An 18,235-nucleotide genomic window follows, 5' to 3' on the forward strand; every position below is an offset into this window, starting at 1 on the left:
GAGATCGTCTTTTCCCACCTCCCAGGCAAAGGAGGTTCATGTAATATTATGAAGTATAGTAGGTAGATGCGTCAGCATGCGTAGCATGCGTAGGCTGCAATGGAACAAGTAAAGGTTTATTCCCTGCTGAAAAGAGAAGGAAAGAAACACAACCCAAAGAAGGCTCCACAGCCGAAACGTTATGTTTCTTTTCTTCTCTTTTCAGCACAAAATACACCTTTACTTGTTCCTTATGTGATATTATTATTTACGGTACCTGGGAAGCCTTAGCATGGGTAACTGCTCTTTGGGAAAAGGACACCGAACATGTTCAGACTTAAGTATTGTATATCCCTCCTGCTCGAAACACTGTAGGCTTTTGTTCTGTTTTATTTATTGCCTTTAAATAAGCTTTTGCTGTGGGTTATTTTAAATCATCCTGAGATGCCGTGTCATAGATGGTGCTACAGTATATAAAATAAAGAGGGTTTAATTTTTATTAGAATTGCTACTATTATCACTGCTACTATTTGGGACTCCTGGGAAGAAATGATTGGATAAGATCCTTGAACACTAAAAATACCAGCAAGCAAATGAGGAAGATGTAATAAACAATACATTCTTGTTTGCAACCTTTTATGATCTTATGTTCCCAAGGCAAATGAAACAAATGGTTAAATATAATTGAGCTTGTAAAGCCAGCAAATAATAGTGAATATGTATGTCAGTTTTAAAGATACAGAACAGCCAGATAAGGAAACAGCTAGAGTATATTTTTGGGACTGTTAGCAAAGACCAAGAGAGATCACTTATTTCAGGGGTATGCAGTTCCAGTCCTGGAGGGCCAGAAGGCTTCTTCTTGTCTTCCCCACCTGAGCTCTTAATTACCATTTTGACCTCATTATTTTCATAATTAGATGAGCTGAAGCCTTTCCTTGTTCTCAAGAAGATGGGGATTTAAAGAGACCTACAGTATAATACTGTATATACTGGGGAGTGGCCCTTCAGGACTGAACTGGAGTTGGGCACCTCTGGCTTGCACAAGCTTCTACCCAGCTCAGACACTGCCCTGGAGTTTCATCTCTGTTTCATGCCAAGCTACTTGCAATATAAATACACTGAGCTGATAAATGTGCTGATGTAGCTTCTTAACTACAGATTGCTGGGGAAACGCAGATTGGCAACTGGCATTTATGTGTAAGGATACTAAAAGAAATTCTGTTTTCAATAAAGTTACACGTTGTGGATTTATGCTCTTAAATTTAATTTCCAGCTCAGTTACTACAATGAGTTAAATCTCAGAATTTCAGCTACTTTTTTGGAACCAGCCCAGTAGTGATTCAGACTATCTAAAAGAAGCTCTGTTTTATACATATAATCCTGTCTGTGACCTGGAAGTCAGATTTCTTAATGTTCATTTCAAGGACTTATTTTTCTAACATATTTAATCATTCTAATACATATTAAAATACACAAGTAGATAAATAAGAAAACCCCTCACACTGAGGCACAAGTATATCTGTTATTTGCCACAAACTTAGTACATTTTACACAGATATTCAGAAAAATAAAATACTTGCTACTTGCTTTCCATTGCAAAAAACTCTCTGCTATATTAGAAGCAGACAGCCAGCCAAGGAAATATATATTTTAAAAACAAGAAAATAATTGTTATTAGACCCTTTTATTTCTTTAAGCAGGTAAAAAAAAACAACGCTGAGCTATGATAATTGTATGCAAGAGGAAAAACCTTTTAGAGAGAAAAACATGACATTATGTTTTGGTCTTTAGCTCAGAATGTGTTTTCAAAGAAAACAATCTTATCAGCTCAACATTAAACAACCGCTCTTCATTTAAATTCAGATATATTTATGCCTATATCTTTTATTCAGCTCCTATTTCTTCTGTGATATGACGAAACAGACATCTCCATGGAGAAAGTGGGAAGTTTACAATCTAATTTTATAAATTAAAGTAATAAATCATGAAGATATCACTCTTTAATCTGACACATTTTTATGGCCACTGAAGTTCTTGTTGCTATCATATTACAAAAAGCCTTTCTCCCAATTTTTATATCTTATAATAAAAATGTTAGGTAGCTAGATTACTACATTAAAACAACATTTTAAACAGTAAACAAACAGGATGATACAATTTACTTAAGTTTATAAAATGGAAAGAAGTGTTTTAATAATGGAAATTCTGGCAAGTCATTCTGACAAACTGAAATGATATTTGATGCTACTGAGTAGTATGGTATGCATTTCAAACAACTGTACTAGTACTAGGTCCATATCATTTCTGAAACAGTAGCTGTGTTTAATGATCTCTTAGCTGCACATTCTGTTGTCAGCTGGGAAGCCCACTGAGCAGTATTCCCTTTCCTGTACAGAAGTTCAGCATGACAAAATTGGCATGGTTATTTGACCTTTACAGTGGTTTCACAGAACGTCCTAATTTTGGAATGTGATGTGATAATTAAACAAACGTTAATGGGTGTCATGAAAATAAAACACTTTCTTGAAATAAGAAAAAAAAAGCAGTCTAATGTTATTTCACAAAGTGGAGGGAATGAGTTTCTCTAATTTTAGCTCTTCTTACAGAGCAGGATTGGCAGTGATATTCACTCCTGGTCCTGGAGGGCCACAGTCCACCAGGTGTTATATGCAACCTATAATCCTCACCAACTTAATAAAACAATGTGAATACTTGTTTCAAATAAAGTCCTTATGAGTCCAGGCTGGAATGAAAACCAGAAGACAGGATAGCCTTCCAGGATCAGGAGTGAATATTAGTGATGAAAGGTGTTGCATATTAGATTGTAGGAGAACATGCTCGTATTTCAAAAAATATTTTGTAAACAAAAATTAATTTGACCGTAAAACAACAAGGACTTCATTCTTCTTATTTTCCAAATATAACAATTTTCAATCCTTGCATACTTACTGTACATCATCTCTCAACAACATACTGTAGATAATCGTTGCTATAATGTAGCCTTCACTATATTTTACATTATGAAGTGTCTTTTATGGTTGTAAGCAGAGCAATTATTCAATGTATTAGCTTTTGGAGCTTTTGGAATTGTAACAGGATATGATAGCTGAAAAGAATTTGGCAGTACCATAACCTTGACATATCTCGTATAGAGTTTCTTTTAAATCTTTCATCAAACAGAAGCAAAATAATTCAAAGACACTTTCTGGCTCCATTTCCAAGCAAAGAATTAAGGTGAGAAGAGCTGAGGGTATCACTGCTAATTGACAAAACCTTTGGTGGAATGGTACTGGAATGCTTTTAAAGCTAGACCAAAGTATTTCAGTTTTACTCCTTGCTCCTTTTACCTAGTATTGATCTCCTTTTCCTCCCAATATGTGAAACAGGCTGATGGGATTATTATGGCTCCTTTTATAGATATAAATTCCCATATCCTTTTATATACTCATCCGCGATTAGTTGTCTTCAGCAAAATGATATCACTTTGTGTCAGGGACCTCACATATAAAGCACAGAATTCACCTCACGTAAGTCAGAGCTTTTTCTTTTTAGGGAAATATTACACACACCTGGAAACACTCAGTATGGAAGGTAAGCTCTGAAATGACTGCCACGAATGCTACTGCAGTGTGGAATTCAGCAGCTGGGCTATTCTGTTACTTTTCATGGGGCATCTCTTCCACAGCAGAGAAAATGTTGGATCATGACCTCTCACTTCTGCCTTATGACTGCCTGCAAGGAAGGGAGTGAAGCATATTAACTTGGCAAGACCTTCCTACGGGTGTTTTGAGGGATATTAAATGATGTCTTTGTAAATGAATCCTAAATAACCATGCATAATTCAAAGTATATGCCCAAATCATAAGCAAAATGGTGAGTTATCTTAAATTCTTCATATAGAGAAGCACTGCATAACCACAGAAGCTGGGGCCGACAATTTTGCTGTTTTGGGAACACAGTTGATACATAACTTCACAAAAATCTCTTTAACAGTACAGTACATATGCTGTATATTCATCCAGCCACTTTCTAATCCACTTTTCCAGTACAGGCAACAGGTGCAGTGTAGGATACACTCAGGATGGGCTGCAGTACTTTGCAGGGTACACAGAGAAAAACAGACAATCGCATGAGGGCCAGTTTTACCTACTGTACCAGCATGTCTTTGGACAGTGAGTGAAACCGAAGCACTAGATATATATATTTATTCAGTTTTCTTAAGTAGTTAAAATACAGAAATCCACTTACAGTGTACATTAGATTGGCCACATTAAAAACTAAAGCATGGAGGCCTTGAATTATCTGCCATAATTAAAATGACTTGGTAACTCTTGAATCTGCAGTTACCCAGAATACTTTAAGGCTTTTATCTATTACTGCAACAAAATCTTAATCAAATAATACAAATTTTAAATTCTGTGGACATTTTATTTGGGAGGCCCTACTTGCTCTGTTCGTGAATGAAGAACTATTGCTTCCATAGATCACTACCGGTTAGTTTGCAGGGAAGTGTTTGAAAATAGTGAAAACTGGAGAGGCAGTGTTGCGATAGGTTTTTATGTTCATTGTAACAATAAACATCATGGTGGCATGATGAAGCTTGCATGCTTTCCATGTTTTCATATAGACCTTTAGTTTATTTTTTGATCTTCAACATCCCTAAGGATAAGCTTGACTTGGCACTTTAAATCCGAACGTCTTTTTTGTCTCCGGATTTGACTCCTAGACTCTGTGAGTCAGAGAGAAATGGGCAGCTTCTTCTAATTACTCTGCCCTGTCAGGAGTGGTTTAATTGCCCCAGTTCTACACTTCAAATTGAACACGGTTTACAGGTACAGTATGTGGACAGATGGATAACACTGCAGTTTGGTTCATTAACTTTCTGTTGGAAGAAACTGTGAATCTAAAACTTCTCAATCTATGGTGTCACCAGCAAAAGATTGTTTCCAAAGATTTGCAAAAATAATGTTTGATCATCATCTCCCCCTTAAACATTTTTCAGTGACTTTTCCAGAGAGAAAAGATTGAAAGAACTGCATTTACAGTAGATCTCTCAATCAATCAGCTCACATAAGCTGAATGCAGGAAATAATTTAATCAAGTTCTATTTCATATTTTGTAGCAATTAATCACATGGTTTGGAAACTTCTCTGAATTGAATAAATTTGTCAGCAGCTTTCACAACATTCAATTTTGTATTTTTTGACAAAATGTCTGAAGAATATTCATCCCATCTCTCTTGCCAGAATGCATTTTATGAGTGGTTCAATGTTGTCTCCACTCTCCAGTTGATTTATGATCCTGGGTATGGGTATAAGAGTATCAAAACAATTGTAATTATGCTTGATGTGCAACTTTGCACTCTGCAAAGAAGAGCAATGTTAAGTAGTGAGTTTTCTGTTAACACCGCAGCAGGTTTTATAATCTCTTAACTGAATATACTGATTGAAATGCAAAAAAACATGTTTTTTTATTTGAGAATTAGGTACAAATAATGTCATCCAGATGTATACCTGTTGTACGTTGGTCTTGCTCATCACTGGACACCCTACAGTTTGCCTACCAGCCCAGTGTTGGTGTGGAGGATGCGATCATCTACATGCTGCAAAGGGCCTACTCACACCTGGACAGGGCTGGCAACACTGTAAGGATCATGTTTTTCGACTTCTCCAGTGCCTTCAATACCATCCAGCCCTTACTTCTAAGGAGGAAGCTGGAAGAGATGCAAGTCGATGCCTCCACGACCTCGTGGATCACTGACTACCTGACAGGCAGACCACAGTCTGTGAGACTTCAGAACTGTGTGTCTGAACAGGTAGTGAGTAACACAGGGGCACCTCAAGGGACAGTTCTTTCTCCATTCCTCTTCACCCTCTATACTTCGGACTTTAAGTACAACTCAGAGTCATGCCACCTGCAGAAGTTCTCAGATGACTCTGCAATTGTGGGATGTATCAAGGGTGAGCAGGAGGAGGAGTACAGAGGACTGGTCAGCAGCTTTGTGGAGTGGTGTGGGGTAAACCACTTGGAACTGAATGTTACAAAGACAAAGGAACTGGTGGTAGATTTCAGGAGGAAAAAGGTCAAACCTACTCCTGTCTACATCCATGGGAGTGGCGTGGAGATGGTGGACTCGTACAAGTACCTGGGAGTGCACATCGACGATAGACTGGAATGGTCTAAGAACACCGAGGCCATCTATAAGAAGGGACAGAGCCGACTCTACTTCTTGAGGAGGCTCAGGTCCTTCAATGTGTGTAGTAAGATGCTACACATGTTCTATCAGTCGGTGGTAGCGAGTGCCATTTTCTACGCAGTGGTGTGCTGGGGCTCGGGGATTAGAGCAGTAGATTCCAAAAGGCTGAACAAGCTCATCAGGAGAGCAAGCTCTGTCATTGGGTCTGACCTGGACTCCTTGGAGGTAGTGGCTGAGAGGAGAATGATGTCCAAACTAGAGGCCATCATGGACAACTTCTCCCATCCCCTCTATGACAGGCTTGCAGGAATGAAGAGCACGTACAGCAATAGACTGATTCATCCACGGTGCAACAGGGAGCGCTACAGGAGGTCATTCTTGCCGTCTGCCATAAGACTGTACAACGCATCCACCTTGCGTCTTGGCAGAGGCAACATCGACAGTGACCTGTATCTGGATTAAACGCATCTACACATCTACTGCTACATCTGTTCTCTTCTTCTTCTTTTTCTTTTTCTTTTTCCCGTTTACAACCACTTTCTGTGCAATATATGCCAGGGACCTGTGCAATACATTTATATTTATATCTACAGTTACATCTATATTTATATCCATATGTGTGATATGAGTGTGATATGATTTTCTGTGTACTGTTCTGTTCTAGTTTGTTCTTGTGCGTCTGGACTGTGAGTAACTCTTGTATTGTATTGTATGTATTGTACTATTATTATATAATTCGTTACATTGTGGCTGTGTTGTGTGTGTTAAGCTGCTGTTGCACTGCAATTTCCCTCACGGGATCAATAAAGTATCTATCTATCTATCTATCTATCTATCTATCTATCTATCTATCTATCTATCTATCTATCTATCTATCTTGTTGGCAATTCCATTTTCAATTAATTCAGTTTCAATGCCTGCCCCAAACAAGCTCTATGGTGAGGCAACTTTATGCCAAAAGAATGTTATGCAACCTAAACAATTAGTATACTCTTTTACTTAAGAAAACACTCTTTGACAGGAAAACACTTCATACTCAGTTTGAGGCCTCACTGAAACTAAATTTTCTGATCTGCCACAGCCGTGTAGCGTTGTGAAAACCAGCTAACAGAGAGGAGCAAAGACAAGATTTTAAGAAAGTTTTCTACAGGGAGATCTTCAAAGTATGCTCAGTGGAAGGCTTGTAAAAGAACAGATTTAGATGTTAGCAGTGACTAAATGAACTATAGCTGGTGTGAACTTTTAGTTTACATTTGTGAAATAATGAATTAATTGTGAAAGATGGACAGCACAATGTAGAAGAATAACAAAGGGGTGCTTTATTATTTTTTATTTATTATGAGTGTGTGGTAAAGCCCCGTTTTTCCTTTTTTGTTTTAACCTGTCGTCAGTGCTCTTTTGAAAAAAAAAAACAGGTCTAATCAGCACTGCTGGAGAACACCACTGAAGTGCCTGTCTGCGGGTTATGACTGCCACAGAGTATCAGCACAGACACAGTATGTCAGGAGATCCTCTGAACATTTTACACTGTTATATAACTGATGTTATACAGGTTACATACTGTCCTGCTGTGCTGAGTAATGGACAGATACAGCTACAGTGGTACACAGATCACATCACATAAACTCAGATCTCTTAACACAAGTTGCATGACTACTCAGTGATAAATGTTCTCCTACAAACAATTTCTATTTTAAGATTCTTTGCCATTGCTCTTACATGACAGGTAGACACTAATTTGAAATCAGCTAGTTAGCTTCACCTTAACTTCAATGATTTTCTAAGATGGCTTTGCTATACTCTATCATTTGGGCAGTCTCAAGACTGAATGATGGCAACTAGATGAACAATTAGTTATGAAAATTCAAAACTTGCTGTATGTTATTCAAAAACCATTATCATTCTGAGAATTTAATGACAATCTATTTAAGAAAAGCCAATGTTATATGAGGATATATATATATCACTCTGCAATCAATATTTGCAGATTAACCTAATATTTAGATATCTAAAAGTGAATTCTAACACTATACATTAAAACTGAAACAACACAGCTTTAACAGTTACTGTTCCTCTAGCATCAACGATCTTGTAGCCAGGCTTGAACAGATTCAAGACTTCATAATATTCTTATCTCAACGACACCATCGATATCTCTTGATTTAAGGAAACAATGTGATCTGCGTCACAGAAAAGTAAATATTTTAAACCAGTTTAATAATGAATACTGCTGAATGTGGTCTGAAAACTGACATTGCTAATATGATATATGCCTAAAAATCCTAACATAAAAATGACAAATGGAACACAGAAAATATGGCATACATAAGCCAAAATTAGAAAGAAAATGTATTAAGGGGATTCATCTAAAATTAGTCTTGCAACATTTCACTGTGACTTTCTTCTTGACAGTGTTATGTTCTCAGAAAGCCGTATTAAGATGTAACCACTAGGAATTTACAGATTTCATTCACTTCAGATTTAGCTGGGGATGAGCTTAACAAGTATGACAAAGGAATTTGATCAGCACTTTTTATTTAATATTGAGCATCATGATCTACATAACTGACAGTATTATGAACTACTGTCAGTTCACCTTTGGATTCATATTGCTAAGGATTAAGAGTGTCATAGTGAAAGTAGCAGTGTCATCTGTATTGTTGTCAGTGCTTACTGTATTGTGACTGGTGTCAGTTTATCATCGCTGATGTTCTGATCTGCCCACGCAGTCAAAATATGGATACCACTGCAACCAAACTTCACCACTGGTCTTCCATCATTCAGGAATACATGCAAAAAACGATCCCCGAAGTTTTCTTCTCGACCTGAAAAAAAAACAGTTATTCATTTTAACCATCCACTCTTCATCTGTGTTCTAATATAGATTTGGATCAGTTAGGGGAGAAAAAAAACACCTTTTTGAAATAACCTACATTTTGTGAAAACAATAACATGACTATGTTAGCAAGCAATCACATTATTCTGTCACTGTTCCTAATGATGTGTTAATAAGAATTCTCTGTGTACTTTCTGTTCTGAGATAAGTGTGTCAATGGGGAAAGAAAAAAAAAGTAAATTGAATTTTAAAATCAATCTGTCATCCACCACTTCACCTTTAGTAAAATACAAATGCCAGAAAAAAAGTAATGTTTGTGAGGATTTGATGAAATACAATACTGAGAGCTTTTAATCATAATGCTTTCAGGATGTTCACCACACATTTATTCACTTTGGCAAATTCCTTGTTTAGAAAGCAGTCATCAGTTTAATGTAACTCACTGTGTTCAAAAGAAGAGCCTATTTTTGCATGTGATAGTTTATGGTACTTTTTAGTCTTGTTGTCCTCAATATTTGTCTCTTAGTGTAACAGTATTCCTCAGAAAAACAAATCTTCCAGGACTAGGGTTGTTTTTCATTCCAGCTTCCTTAATACTTAACAAAACCCTTAACTGAATTCACATCTTGTTTTAGGAGACCATTTTTACCACCTAAAAACTGATTTCTTGTTAGATATTATACTTGACATAATACATTATTTTGAAATTGCCAGCAGCTAAAGAGATACTGTATGAACGATTAAACAAAATGCTAAATTAATCTAATTATCAGTGAATGTATCTAAGTATTCAATAAATAAATGCAACCTCAGTCATAATGAAACTAAGAAAACACTTGACCCATGAACCTCAGGATTCTAGAGACCTTCCCTGGAGTTCCTGAGACAGTGAATAGTCCTTAAGTTCATGGGCAATACTTCCTTTAGAGGCCTTGAAGGCAAACATCTCCATTTAAAGATAGAAAAGCATCTCTTGACAATGCATAAGTCATATTTTTAGTAATGCATCTATCCATTTTCTAACCACTTTATCTAATGTGGGATCAAAGGAGAAGCATGAGGCTATCCCAATGAGCCACTGTGCCGCCTTATTTTAGTTATCCCCTATAATAATGGTGATCACTTATCTTCCTAGACTCTCCTTTTTGTACAGGTGTAATTGTTGAATCCTAATGCTATCAGTCAAATGTATTGTAATATACATTATTATTATTATTATTTATTAATTAATTATTATTATTATTAATAATAATTATTATTATTTGTGAGCAAAATCCTCTGGAGGTTTGGAGGTCTCAACAGGAGGGAAAGAAGGCATTCGGGATTTATGCTTGTTATGATGTTATGTTACAAAATTAAATCTGCAAATTCTGCAAGATTTGTTTCTGTGCTCCAGACAGCCAGGATCGTATGAACAGTGGTATGATTTTTATCTCTTGTGTCTGATTTTAGCTACATAAAGTGGGAACAGGGCCCAGGGTTGACCACAGTTAAACTGACTGTCTAAATTGTCTGATTTTGCACCGTATATGGCATCAATATACTATATGCTGCTGGTTATCAATTGAAAATGTGGGGATTTTTTTGTACAGGAAGTTTTGCTTATCTCCAAAAATAAAAGCCTGTTGCTGTCAGAGGTGAGCTACTGGCTACATCTGTCCTCCTCTGTTTACAGCAATGAAGAAATCTCCAGCTTGGTGAGAAGAGTCTAAGATATCTCATGACAATTCTCTAAACTAAAGTGTTTCCAATCCCTTACCTTACTCTTAACATTAACACAAACCTGTTCAGAATCAGTACACAGACCTTCACCATAACCATAAACTTAACCCTAAAAGTAGGATCATGCCTTTAAGACTTTAGTAGCAGAAAAAACAAAAACACCTTCACAGTAACACCACCTTTAACTTGAAACATGAGACAATTTTCTGTTGACGAATGAAAAGACTTGTGAATATACTGATTCCTATGAATGATGAATAATTTTGTTCGCACCTCCAGGGCACTCTGCACATGACATCCCCAAACATCTCACACACACTCCCAGTGGGAGAACAAGCAGATATACAAAAATCTCTCTGTAGAATTACAAGTAATTTCACAGTGACTGGTCAACTGCTAATACAGTAAAGCAAAGCATTTTCAGGAAACTACAAAATATACATGCATATTACCCATCCATGCAATATGCAATCACTCACTCATTCACTGACCCCTATGAAGTACAAAAATACTGACAAGGGTTTTTTTCACTGTAATTTGTGAAACTATGTCAATCCTAATTGGGTTTTCAGATTTACAAGGGAAAATTAGGTTAGAATTATTGCTTTAATCGTTTCAGCAAAAGCTCTGGGCCATGGTGAAACCTTGCTTTGCAAATTCTATCTTAACTTTTAGGGAGAGGGTTAGGATGTATCTATTATATACTGGGCAAAGAAACTCACCACTTATACCTGTAACTGCAACAAATTTTCATCTTACTCACATCTTTGTATGTCATTTATAGAGCAGGTCCACTGAGATTTTGTTGAAGACATATGACATACATACGATTACTCTGATTAATATTTGTCATCACCAGGGGGTCTACTGTGAAAGGCACAGGCTGGATCTGCGACCACCATTGGAAGCAGCACAAGATGTACATCTTCAGAACATGTTATAAAACTAGCTTGCAGATACTGTTTTGTGGAATTAGTTGACATTCCTTTCTTGAGCATGAAAATACGTGTGAAAGTTCAAAAAGCAATGTGTGCCAAAGTAAGTTTTAAAACTCTTGTTATAAGCTGGACATATTAGCTCTTTTCTGTGTTTTTCTTATTTTTGTTACCTGACCTGACATGCAACAGGTTAAATCACCTTATCACCTGTGCCCAGGCAGCTGTCCCTTGTGAAGTAATTTAATATTTATGCAATAGTCGATGTAATTTAAGTGAATTACAATCACTCATGAATTAATCAAAATGACATGTAAGGCATTTAACCAATATCCAAAATCTGTGGCTTGGTTTTTCTGAAAACATGTTTGAATAGAATTGTTAAGTTTCTTCTAATGCTCAGTGTATGTGGCCTTTATTCCAACAATGTTTTATGCAAATGTGATTAGCACAACTTTACATGTTTTAAATTATTTTACATTAATATCATTAGCCTCTAAATTCAGATTTATGTTAACCCAAGCAATGATGTGGACCGTCAGTATCTTTCACATTCCCTGTACAGTATGTGTCCCTCTCTTTGTGTTTAATAATGCATAAGACAGAAAGAAGATGTCAATAACCACTGGAAACCTCCACTTCCTTGTTTGTAAATTTCACAGGAACAACTGTCTTCCTTCAATAAGTGAGCTGACCGAGGACAGCAAATTATTCCACATTGCCTTGCCAGAATCATGGTTTAGACAAGAACCGCCACTTTGTCTGGACCATCTTTCCTCTTACAAATGTGTGATATATTTAAACGAATCTTTTTAATAATTAAAAAATCAAAACAAGCAGAGAAAATACAAGAAACACAACAAAGGAAAATTTTCTCCCACAGGTAAGAAAAGAGGTGAGAGAAGGACCAAACCCAACTAGTTTTAAGGACGACCTGAAAGTGATGCCTGCTGGTTTTGATCTTGGGTATTTGTAGCAAAGACTAAACTATGAAAAGGGAGTCTCTGGAGTAATTATTTTGTGTACATGTTCTGAAAACCCTGGACAGGATAATTTCACCATTCTGTCTCATCACCCTTCACCATGTCTGAAAATCTCTAGCGAGTAAAATGTAAATCATTCCAACAATATCACTTTGGAAATGTGCTGTCATCAGCATTTCAAGATCCCACAGCAACGCTTGTAAAATCAATAACATGAACGTTTGGTATTTCATATCCTCTATGAAATACTCTTCACAAATAACTTCTCTCTGAATGCTTAGGAAGCATCTTAACCTGCACGAGAACTTTGATGTTGAAACCAGGGAGAATAGACCCTCTGGGGACAGACAGTATGGTCAAGCACAGTGTGATGCAAGTGTAAGTGAAGTTAAATAATCCTAAACTTAAGGTACAGTGATAGGAACTTCCCTATATACTGTATACTGTATATTTGAGAAGACCTTGGTAGCAATCTGAATCCTACTTCTAATATAACGTCTCAAGTGAAATGATTTATACACTGCTCATGTGTGAATATGGTGAGTAGATGCATTCAGTGAACAGAGTAAATGAACAATTCAGATAGGGACTTATCAAAGCATTTCCAGCTAAAGCCTTACACTTATCCATTTCCACTATATAAACCTCTTACAGCACACCCAGGAGAGATGCGCATTGGGACAACAATTTAGAATTTGCTCTCCACATTAAGGTCTGGTTCACAAGTGGTAGCCTAATTTTCTTTAAAATGATTGCTTTAAGGTGATATAAATACTGAAAATAAAAAGACAGTTGCTAATATAACATTGTGCAGGAAGAATTGAAAAAATAAAACCCAGAGATAACTATAAAAGCACAGTTGTATAAAATAGGGCAAATAAAAGTTCTTTACCACCCTCTTTTTGACACAGCCTCATTAAAATAAAATGAGTCTATTACCTGTATTTTTATGTGAAAGTGGGTTGGTTCATCAAGCACTCTATAAACTCCTTGGATTATGAACTGGAGTTCAGCCTTGCTTCACAATATGGTGATACCTTAGAGAATATTCCTTGTCTGAGGGTGTGCATAATACAAAATGTGTGGAGGATGCATTATTTCTCTTCAAATTGAGAGTGACCTCCTGGATCAGTAAAGTACTGCAGTATCTTAAATGCTCAGAGACTTTTAAATCTATTGTTATATGTTGGATAAAGTTTAGAAGTGCAGACCATTTGTCCCATGTCTTCGGTGTCTGAATTGATTATTTTATTGCCCTGCAGTTCCTATCCCAGTGTAATCAGTATCACTGGCTAGAGGGAGAGAAAATCTGTTGGAGTGTATTTGCACAGCCGAGATAATCAAATCAGACAGCAAGCCCTATTGGGTGGAGACCAGATGGCCTGACTGCCTTTGAAACCAGAATCTTCCAGAGTGACCAGCCAGCTCATGTAACTAATGGGATATTTAAATAGGGCCACAGCAACAGAGGTGGCAATAGGAAAGAACAGAATAAAGAGAGAAGGGGTGGGAGGGCTTCCAGAACCACTAATACACAGTAACTATATCCTCCTGGGCAACAAGTTCATTGGAAATCTTAACCACTACCATTTAACTGCATTATCTGAAAGACTTGTTAGTTCAAATTTACACATCACAACGTTTACTGTTTCCAGAAAACTCTGACATTACCCATTCCACTTACCATCTAAAAACTGACATCCAACTCCTTTCCCCAATGGTAAGGCTATTAAATAGCTGATATCTTCCACCTTAATCCCAATTCCTTTTGCAAAATCTTCTAGAGAAGTCCAACCTGCTTAACACTGCCCCCATTCTTCTCACTTCCTTCCAAGGAGAACCTCACACAGTTGTGCCTTCATACTCTTTATTTCATAGGCATCTTTAGCTCATTAACCAATTAAGTAGAAAGAAACAAAAACTACAAAAAGAAACTCCTCTCACTCCTGAGCCCCAGAAGGCCTAAGATTAAAAATAGACCTAACTAACCCAAAGCAACTAAACAAATTTAATTCAAAGAAAGCAAACCTTAATTGCAAAACTAAAGTAAAAAAAAAAACAACAACAACAACAATTAACTCCCCCCACAATAAGCTAAATCTGCTTTTATTCAGAATCACCTTCTGCTCCTCTTACAGCCCTGTTGTGCTTGAGTCTTTCCTTTAAACTGTACTACCCTGCAGAGGTCACCTACAGGAACAGCTGATTTTGTTCTGAAATCATCAAAATCACTACAATTGAACACAGGTGGAGGGTAATTAGCTTGTTGTGTGATTTGGAAGGCAATTGGTTAGAGATAATTTACAATTGCTATTACTGCATCCTTCCTTTATTGTCCCAGATAGGAAACTTGCGTTCAGGCAGTTAAAAGACATACAGAAACACAATATTAACACAACACACAGTACATGCAATAGATGATAAAAATAAGTTAGCAGTTTAAGTAGTCTTGACAATTTTGAAAAAAAAACAATGACAAAATCTACACCCTCAGATTCAATGCAGAAGGTGTGATAATGACAATTAATGATTATAGTGACATTTTGCACTATTTGTTATAGACCTCTGCCAGCTGTAGGTCCTGAGCACAGATGCCTTTGCTGGTTACCTTCACTATCCTGTTTTTATCATGTGTACTCAGCTTACAAAACCAGGCTACCACAGTGAATTTTAGAACATAATAATTTTAGAATAAAACTTCTATACTACAGAATAAAATCATCCTCATGATAGACACATTAAAAGAACAAGGTTGTCTCAGGAAGAACAGACTCTCTTGGCTCTCTTCTGGCAACTGTATTTTCCTCAAAGGTTAGTTTATAATCAATAATAATGTCAATATATTTGTAACTGTTAACAATATCAATTTTATAATCCTCGCTGACTGTTGATTTTGCATTTAGTGGTTGCTTTCTATAATCAATGACCATACCTTTGGTTTGCAATACATTAAGTTGAAGGAAGGAGTTGTTACACCATTCAACAATATAATCCACCACAGCCCATGATAAATGTCTATATTGTATATAAACTTAATGATGTGTCTGTCCTCCAGGGGGCTTCTACAGCTGTCTGTATAAGATGGGGGACAGCACACAACCTTGCGGAGATCCAGTGGAAGAACAAAGCTGCTCTGAAATAAATCAATTTTCTCTCACTCTTTGTGAGCGTTTAATCTGCTGCACATTCTATAAGAAAATGTGTCAATAGCTATTTGGCAATGATTTTCTATATATATTCTATCTCTAACATAAATCCAAACACTCCAGTCACAAGTAGAGCAAACAAATACTTACATATCATACTGCCACAGTACATGTGTTCTCCTTTTCTAAAAATGGCTACAGAGAGACCAGGAAACAAAACATTCAACTGCAGAGGAACAACGGCCCATCTGTATTAATTTAACAGAGCTGGTTTCAGCTCTTACATAATCATAGCTGATTTTTATAAATAGTGTGATAAAGCAGAAAAGGGTTATCTTAATTTAACAGACATACTGTACACAAAAACCTTTGTCAAGTTTTCTGAGCAAAGGAGATGACAAAATACTCCTACGGTCCCTATGGCCCTGTTACCCTGTGTTAGGCTTAACAGAGCATTGGCTCTTTTGTCAGCACCTGTCACCTGTTCTCTGTCCTTTTCTGGCTTGACAAGGTAAACCCAGGGGGAACTTTCTCTAGACCCGCTGGTGAGGGAATAACAGCTCCTACTCTCCGATTCCCAGCATCTCACTGGATGTCTGATTAACTTTGATCTTGGCAGCTGACTTTTCAGTTGCCATCCTCTGATCTCAGAATGTTTTCTCCTTGTGTACAAGAAGGAAATGAAAGAGGAAACGTCTTCTTAGGACCTATGGAAATTCATTGGGGTGGAAGCTCTCATTTGTCATACACTCTCATGACTCGAGCTGGAGCCATTCTTCATATGAATGGTCTTCTTGAATCATATTATCACAAGTAGACTAGTCGCAGGTACCCACTCAGTTAAACCTGTCTCTAAATGCTTCAGGTTAAACCATTACGGGGGTATTCACCAATCCTATACAGAGAAATATCTTTATGAAAGAAAGAAAATCTTTTTCTAAAAATAAATCCTAAAATTAAATATAAAATAAAGTTTATAATAACTAAGATTTCTATTGTCACTGAATAGTTAAGTTACAGCAGAAGATAGATTTATAATGTTTTTATTTTTCTGGGTCATGCTGATGTTTAAACTGAATATACTGTATGAGCAATCTGACGGGGAGTGACATTAGATAAAGACTGTCAGATAGCATCCAGCAGCTGAGAAAAACAGAAACAGTCAATCTGACAAGTAAGAGGTAGAGGGATCTTTCCAAATCAAACATCAAGACAAGTGACATCCAGTTTTCACTTCAGATAACATTTTCTGTCCTGTATGGTACCTCTAATGTTTATATTTAAATGATCATATTTCCATTTATTTAAATGTTTGTTTCTCGGTGGAGACCATAAAAAATGCTTTATATGTAGAACAGATATGCTACCAATAACACAAATTCAAGATCTGAATTTGAAATATTAGCACTAGCTCTGTTTAACATCTTACATTTATACTGTATCTTTTTGTCAACATGCTATATTCTTCAGCTGTTGACATTAGGTGTCATCTATCATGCATTTGGCCAGTATGGAGCTTGTTCTAGGTTCTATTGAATATATTCTGTATTTTCTACAGTGTTTGCTCATTTTCCTAGTTCAGTATGATCTATAAACCTGACTTGTTTATTAGCTATACAATATCCTATACTTAACTTTTTATACATGGGCACTATATCAGGAGTCCCAGGCAGTAAGTATCACCTGTAACTGTAATAGTTTTTGTAATGTAGCAAACGATAATGGGGAATGACCCTTTGTCCTCAGTTAGCTGAGTAATTAAAGGAAAGTAATTGATTGGGTGACATTTCAAAGCAGGAAGATGAAGCTTCCAGACAGCTGATCTGATCTGCTGTTTGATGAAGAAACAGATCCTCCATTATGCACCTGCACCTGATCGCGCCCATCTGCTTGACCTACTGTGGAACAGAGTTTGCTGCTAAGCTATAATTAATAATAATTTAATAATTGCTTACACTTATATAGCGCTTTTCTGGACACTCCACTCAAAGTGCTTTACAGGTAATGGGGACTCCCCTCCACCACCACTAATGTGCAGCCCCACCTGGATGATGCGACGGCAGCCATAGTGCGCCAGAATGCTCACCACACATCATCTATCAGTGAGGAGGAGAGCAGAGAATAATGAAGCCAATTCACAGATGGGGATTATTAGGAGGCCATGATTGGTAAAGGCCAATGGGAAATTTAGCCAGGACGCCGGGGTTACACCCTTACTCTTTTCGAGAAATGCCCTGGGATTTTTTAATGACCACAGAGAGTCAGGACCTCGGTTTTACGTCTCATCCGAAGGACAGAAGTTAGGTGCTGTGGAACACACGTGCATGGTCATTATAACTGTATTTAACATTTCTTCATAATTTATTATTGACTGGCTGTTAAAGAGAAGGATTTCACAAGGCACATAAGATAATGCTGTGTAATCATGTCAAGAAGAC

The 18,235-nt window shown here is 36.9% G+C and overlaps 1 protein-coding gene across 1 annotated transcript in view; it reads right to left on the reverse strand.

Annotated features, from left to right (window-relative positions):
- eys (EGF-like photoreceptor maintenance factor) overlaps window positions 1-18,235 on the reverse strand; it is a 341,768-nt gene that overhangs the window by 63,040 nt on the left and 260,493 nt on the right. Inside the window, exon 40 of the mRNA XM_088934016.1 lies at window positions 8,850-9,000. Within this exon, the coding sequence (XP_088790142.1) occupies window positions 8,850-9,000 (151 nt within the window). The remainder of the gene's footprint in view (window positions 1-8,849; window positions 9,001-18,235) is intronic.

Source organism: Atractosteus spatula, chromosome 15 (genome assembly GCF_055471065.1).
Source record: "Atractosteus spatula isolate fAtrSpa1 chromosome 15, fAtrSpa1.hap1, whole genome shotgun sequence".
NCBI classification, from domain to species: domain Eukaryota; kingdom Metazoa; phylum Chordata; class Actinopteri; order Semionotiformes; family Lepisosteidae; genus Atractosteus; species Atractosteus spatula.